The following is a 6,882-nucleotide window of genomic DNA, read 5'->3' as shown; positions in this document are numbered from 1 at the left end:
AGCTCAGTTCATTTGACCTGACTGTTACGTTTTCATGTTGTATTGTCCGACGGAGCACCATAACCTTCGCCTTCAGTTCTCCTAGGCTCCTGAACAACATAGCAAATGTCTGATAGTCTGGTTTCAAAACCATGCATATCTTGACAACATCGAACAATGTCTCTCCTTGTTTCACAAAGGGTCTCTGTTAGGGAATGGACTTGTGTCTGGAGCGCAGATACAACATTGTTTTGAGCTTGCATATCTTGATCATGAGGCAGTTTGGACGAGATTACCTTAACAACCAAGCCAGTATTACGCAGGAACGTGCTTTTGGCACTGTTAGTGGACAGGTACTGACCCACTGCAGCAAGAGCTGACATTGCGGTTATAGTTGCCTCGCCACCTTCAGAAGGTGGCGGTTCCACCATTTTTTCCATAGCTCGCGGAAAAGTTAAGGTTTTACATTAATAGTACCAGAACAGAAGATATTAAGTAGGTAGCAAAACCAAACAAAATAGCTTTGGTCTATATACAGAACTTATTCTGGTGAACCTATGTAAAATAATAGTTGTATTTTATTGCAAAGTACATAATAAAACTAGGTTTCAAACATATGACCATGTATCATCGCTAATGTATTGTCTATTTCTTCATATTGTATTAAGGGCTAAGGATAAAGAGACGAAGTTTATAATACGGTAAGCATAGTATGACATCATTCATCTTTTCTTCATCTTTACCTACTAATAAAGCACGTATCGCTTCTGCCCGCTCGCCCGTCATGGTAGTTTTGCAAAAAAGTCCTTCTGTTTCTTGATAATGAACCCGCAGTCCTCGGTGAGTTAAAAGAAAAAAATGGTTCGCGATGCAGATCGAGCGGCGGCGCTCCGATGGGACCGGGAGCAGGAAGACGGCGGCGAGCACATAAAAGGCGCGGGCGGCACACTGCCCGGCCGAGAGGAGGAGCAGGAGGGGAGGCGCTGAGGCGGGGCCATAAGCGTCGGACGCGCTCGCTCGCCCGCAATCAACGCGGACGCAGCGGCCATCCATGGCGGCTCGGGTCGATGCAGGAGGACGAGGGGAGGAGCTCGTGAGGGCCGGCACCGGTAATGGAGCGGAGGCGGGTGGATCTGGCGATTCCGCAGGGGCTGCGGCGACGAGCGGCTCCGTGTGCGGCGACCTGCGGGGTTCAAGCGACGGCTGCCATGAAGGTTGGGCGGCGGCTCTCTTGTAGAGAAGGAATAGAAGGAGAGGAAGAAGGAATAGAAGGAGAGGAAGAAGGAATAGAAGGAGAGGAAGAAGGCAGGTCACTCAAAGAGCATTCATCTCCTGCCCCCTCTCTCCTCTGGCATGGCATGATGTGCGCGGCTGGATGTGTGATGTGCGTCCATGTTCATGTGTGAGGATTAGGATAGTTCTCTTGATCTTTTTTCAGAAAAATTAATAGTTCTCTTGATTTGTTTTGGTCTGGATTAGTGCAGAAGTGACTGCTATTTGTTTTGTGTTGCAGGATCTTCAAGACAGCAGGGACCAATTGCACCCTTGCTTTTGTTTCTGTCCTGTGAACCAGTCTAAGATGGCCTCTAAGAAGCACTTGGCTGGTACAGAGAAATTTTCTGTAGTCTTCAAATAAAACATCCTAATCTTCTATGATGTGGTTTTTCGAGCAGGAAGGGGAGGTGATGTGCGCCAGGTACGTGGTCGAGGAAGTGAACACCAGTTTCAGCTATGTAGTGTTCTGTGGTGAATGAGAATGTTTCATAGTTTATTATATTAATCTAAATTTTGGTTTTACGTTTTTGCTTCACAGATATTTTTGAGTAACTTTTTTCCAAACTATGTACTATACATGTGGATTTTTTTTTGCGGGGATACTGCATGTCCACTTCTGAGTACAAATTCTAAATTCGTATATGAAACCTTAATTCAACTCCTACCATACAAAACTAATTTTGTGGTTCAGTTGTTTAAGAGCTCAAATAGGATGTGTACTGGAACCTCAAGGAAAATGAAAAGAAGAGTAGGAGCAGGAGCTGGAGACGCAGCCGCACAAGGTCGAACCGGCCACATAGATCCTTTTATTCTGCAACTATGACAACTCTGGCAAGACCTTTGTTGATGTGGCTGCCTTGAGGAAGCATGCTCATGTACATGGCGAGAGGGGATGTATGTTTTTCAGTAGCCCGGCTATTGGAAGGTACCTCTAGCTAATATGAATGAATGTATGCTTGCATTACCAATGCATACACCAACGTTGTTGAACTTTCATGTTTACTAGCATTGACAGACTTTTTCAGTAATTCCAGGCTTTTTATAAAGGACCTTTCTCTGTTTGGCATAGATTAATGATTTTGGTACATCCATCCATCCAATCCAGGTGAGTGTTAATTGATTAATCCTGCACAACCATTAATTCAGTTAATTTAATACTCCATTCAATTGATCCTAAGAGTTTTAAGAACCCATAGGCATCAAAGTCTTGATCTTTTTTCCTGTCCATGTGTAGATGCCGCTGATGAACAAATAGTGATCCAGTTTGGTCGGGTTAGATATAAGTTTGGTCTCCGCTCGAGCTCCTGTTGTTGCTTGGATTTTCCTTTTCCCCTCTCATCCAACCGCAGGTACCATTTGACCCATTTTCTTTTCATGGTTGATTGCTGCTAATTGATTTCATCATATGACCAATGTTTCTTGGTTAGGGGCCTGTTATTTTTTTCATCTAGATGATGTCGTGGTCGCCCGGCCGATCAAATCCTCGCGCACACACAACAACTCAACTCCACGGTCTGCACGCAGCAGCTCAACACCACGGTCTGTATGCCACCGCCGCCTCTTGAGCAGCTCGATGGGCGATTTATGTTATGTATCTCTATATGATAATCCCTCCATAGCCATGTAGAAAAAGGCTTCGATTTGATTTTAGTTCAGTTTATCAGCGTGGTGATGCTCACCCTAATAGGTGGTGTGTTGTTATACTGTATTGAATAAATGATGGGCACTGAATTTTCCATGGATTCAGTAGAGGAGAAGAATCTCACCTACTTGCTAGCTTCCAACTTGAAATAGTGAAGACACCCATTTTCAGAGCAGTTGCACTCACATGTGTCCTGAATCATTTAATTTCTTTGTTTCGTGAATAAATGTTGGTTGGTGCTCTTGCTTTTTTACCATGGTAACTTTGTAAACTTCAGAATGCCTAAAGTTGAAGCTCACATGCTGGAGTGTTTATGCACATCTGAAGTTGGCACATTCAGTTCTGCATATATCGAACAGCCTTCAAAACTTCTGAAAGCATAGAGCTGGAGAACCATCCTCTAGACTCTCCTGTATCCCCACAGATTATTTTGCTTCCAAACTTCTGATAAACACAGCAGCTTCCAATGCAATTTCACTTGCCAGATGTTGTTATTCAGGTTGTCATCATACTATATCAGCTTCAAAGTTTATTTTTAATCTCATGTAGTCAATATCTGAGCCTGAACACTCAAACTACTACAGGAGGAGGATTTCCGTAGTATCCCTGGGCTGGAATAGAATTCCTTGATTTGACGTCAAGCATTGGCAACTGCAGAATACATTGTCTCGAGGTACAATCACACGTGATTCTCAAACAATCATTGATTCATGAATTGCAGCAGGGTGAACCCAAGATGTCCGGAGCCTCTCTTGTGAATCACATTGCTTACAATGATTTCATGATTGAGGTCTCACATATGAGTTATGGTATTTCTATCCTTAAAAGTATGTAATAAATCCACAATTCAGTTTGAGTTATGCACTTTGCTTTTTTAATCAGGATTATACGATTATTAAAGCACATACATCGAAGTTTTAATATAGGCAGGTTGCGTGCACACGCACCTCTTTGCCCAGGTAGGCAATTTTCAGTTCTATCTGTCATATTATTTTTTAAATATAGTGGCATCTCGACTACCCTCTTGTGAACCGATTAGCCATTGTTTTGCTAAAAATAGCAATTACATACATTTAGTCAATCTTTTTGCATATCTCCTTCCATGCTATGATTGTCATCTTGAGAAAAAATAGGCAAAACGGGTAAAGTTGTATAAGCTCTTTATGTTTGCAAATTTTTGTTTCGGGGGAACTAGAAGATCGAGGATTTCAATTTGTCAGGGCTCGTAGAATGTCAAAAGATGATTTCTAGATTAAACTTAACATCGATCAGACTGGTTTCTATAGTGAGTTATGATGAGGAACTTGCATCCCGAGTTAGGTATGCTGTTGAGACCAACACACTGAGTGCAGCAGACGGATAAAACTTTTGCATGGTTTCTTACAACTGCAAGTCTTTCCATGTTCAATTATTCTCACATTATTACTGTCTGATCACTACAGGTGTACTTGATGACACATATGCCCTTTGTATGGCTGGTAAACAGAAGGTGGTCACGTTGCTGCATTTGATTGTTGCGTACAAGGATGAGACTGAGTATAATGTGCTTGCACATGCCATCAACTCACTACTCTTCCTATTCTAATTAATTTTTGTTGTTCCTAAACTTGATCTTGTTCTAATGATCATTTATCATGCAGTCTCTTCTAGCTTTTCAGAAATCCGTCCCTTGCAAGTGAGGTGGCTGGGATGCCAAGAGTGGGGAGGGTCACCTGAATACACTGTTAAGAGGTACACTCTTAACTGCTCTTGTGGAACTAGGCCATCAGGCTACCATAGACGACATTGTCCGTTAATTTCATCACCATTATCTATGCCTGAGGATCACATATCTGGATGCCTTTGCTTGCCAAATAAAAAATGAAGAATAGTTATGTTAGGAAGCTACACTAGCTTTGACGACCTGAGCATTCATGGAACGTTTTCTGGCATCCAATACATTGAGTACTTCAGTTGTAAGTCCGTAAGCAGTCCTCTTTGAAAGAGAAAATGTATACATGCTTCAGTGAATGGCCACCCCCTTCTATTTCAGTAACAGGGTAATTGCTATCGGTACGTGCTAATCAGTATGAACTAGCATTGCGGGGAAAACTTTCTCCAAAGCTCTTACAGAGTCCCCAAACTTTTTCAACATAACCACGCATCGATTCACTTCAGCTACGACATAATACTTTCCGTTCTTAGTCATATCTATGACTGTTAAAATCTGCATTCTTATTTTCATACTGCGTTCTGTATTATTAGTTTTGTCTAAAGCATGAATTGATGCCTTTTCAGGTGTAAAGGAAGTGAAGTGTGAACCCAGTGTTTCTTTTGACTACTCCAAGTCTGAAATGAATTCCATGAGGAGGAAAAGGCTGAATTGAGTGCTTGAAATAAAGGAGGAGCATCCTAAGAAGCAGGTATTTGCTGACTAACTATAATAATTTTCTCTTTTTATTAAAAACGAAGCGTTGTGCATCATTAATTTATCTTTCTGGACTTGGTTTAAGTTAATGTCCGCTTGAGTGTTTGGTAATGCTGAGATGTAATTGTACAGCTGCCCATGCCCTTTCAGTGCATTTGTGTGTTCGCGCTCTCAGTTTAGAAGTGCTTCCCTTTGTACAATTGGTTTTTTTGTCCAATTCAGGCCGCACTGAAGAAAATGTTTGTTGCATGTTTGTGTTTGTTTTTTCAACCGTGGCTTGTTATCATTATTCTGTGCAGTAACCACCCTTTTGGGTGCTGCATATGGTCAATCTTGTCGTAAATCTACTGTAGGTGTAAATTTTTGCCCTTATGTCCTATGAAAAGCTTACTCTTTCACGTCTCCAGTCAGGTTGGAGAAAAAGATCAGAGTTTCATCTGTTGTGAAAGTGGAAGGTAATTAGACGTCAGAAGATTACAAGGAAAGATAAAGTATGTCTACTTATGTCGTTGTTATTCTTATGGATGATTTCTGTTGTTACAACCTTTTTTTTCTAGAGCAAAACAGTAGATTTCCTTACTGCATGTATTTATATTACAAGTTCAAAAGGATACACAACAAAACATAAAATAAATAAAACAAATAGTGCAAGGCAGAGCCCTTTTATCTCTTTAATGCAGGGCTTGCTCTGAACAAAGAAGATACTATCGCTGATACATAGTTGTACTGAATGAACGATAATTAATAATATGGATTCGAAGAAGTATGTTTAATTATGGGTAATTTTTTAGGTAATATCCATCTAGGTTGGTTTGCTTGCTGCTGCTGCAATTGTTATTCTAGGTTGGTTTGCTTGCTGCTTTTATTACTTTAGATTTATTGTATTGCTATTTTTTTCTTATTCAGGCGGATAAATTTACACGGAATCATACCACATGAGCTCACATCACGGCCGTTGTCCCACGACACAGTTTCTTGCCAACCATGATTCATAGGATAGGAAGTGGTGCTCTCTCCCGGTGCAACGCACGGGCATTTGTGCTAGTATCACAAAACAACTGAGAACAGACAAACAGGCAATTGTAACATTGTATGGGCAAGTCCAGCACGGAACTAGATTACAGGTCAAAATCAAAGGAACATCACTTCTCTCTTTTAAACCTTATAAGGTGCAATGATACGCTAAGACAATTGTGTATAAAATTGAAAAGAGTAATAGACATTGGCTGCAAACCATGCAGTTCAAGGCTCAAGTCAGAATAAGTAGTAGTTAATAGGCATGAGGATTAAAGACTTACAATAGCGGCTTTGACTGGTGTAGTCATGCCCTTCTTCTTGCTGGTGTGACAATCCTTGAAGATTTCCACAGCATTTGGTTCAGGTACTTTTTGGTCCTTGCGGGCTTTCCTCTACATTTGGAACAAATCAATATAGATCTGATAATATGGTACAGCGAAAAGAGTGAAACAGCAGCTAATTACAAGAGCTTCGCAGTGTGCAATATAGCTACGAGATCCTGTCGTCTGTTGGAATTTCACTTTCGTACGGTTGGCCTTGTTCTTTGAACAGTTCACCTACA

General features: G+C 41.2%; 1 protein-coding gene across 32 annotated transcripts; it reads left to right on the top strand.

The window, feature by feature from the left end:
* The first annotated feature begins 829 nt into the window (after nucleotides 1-829).
* On the top strand, nucleotides 830-6,556 carry LOC109737976 (uncharacterized). Of its 32 annotated transcripts, none has more exons than XM_073496179.1 (15): nucleotides 830-1,379; nucleotides 1,493-1,583; nucleotides 1,653-1,675; nucleotides 1,946-2,179; nucleotides 2,289-2,359; nucleotides 2,489-2,603; nucleotides 2,682-2,793; nucleotides 3,174-3,395; nucleotides 3,481-3,569; nucleotides 3,779-3,855; nucleotides 4,339-4,439; nucleotides 4,537-4,627; nucleotides 5,174-5,298; nucleotides 5,715-5,794; nucleotides 6,210-6,556. In XM_073496179.1, the coding sequence occupies exons 1-4, from the start codon at nucleotides 1,092-1,094 to the stop codon at nucleotides 2,075-2,077; spliced, it is 534 nt and encodes a 177-aa protein (XP_073352280.1). In that variant the 5' UTR covers nucleotides 830-1,091; the 3' UTR covers nucleotides 2,078-2,179; nucleotides 2,289-2,359; nucleotides 2,489-2,603; nucleotides 2,682-2,793; nucleotides 3,174-3,395; nucleotides 3,481-3,569; nucleotides 3,779-3,855; nucleotides 4,339-4,439; nucleotides 4,537-4,627; nucleotides 5,174-5,298; nucleotides 5,715-5,794; nucleotides 6,210-6,556. The 32 variants fall into 32 exon arrangements, 29 of the variants coding, with proteins under 29 accessions (XP_073352280.1, XP_073352270.1, XP_073352285.1 ...); XM_073496169.1 differs by having other exon boundaries at nucleotides 5,711-5,794; XM_073496184.1 differs by having other exon boundaries at nucleotides 2,280-2,359; nucleotides 5,715-5,758.
* Nucleotides 6,557-6,882: the final 326 nt, after the last annotated feature.

Source organism: Aegilops tauschii, chromosome 4 (genome assembly GCF_002575655.3).
Source record: "Aegilops tauschii subsp. strangulata cultivar AL8/78 chromosome 4, Aet v6.0, whole genome shotgun sequence".
NCBI classification, from domain to species: Eukaryota; Viridiplantae; Streptophyta; class Magnoliopsida; order Poales; family Poaceae; genus Aegilops; species Aegilops tauschii.
This window is presented reverse-complemented; position numbering and strand designations above follow the sequence as displayed.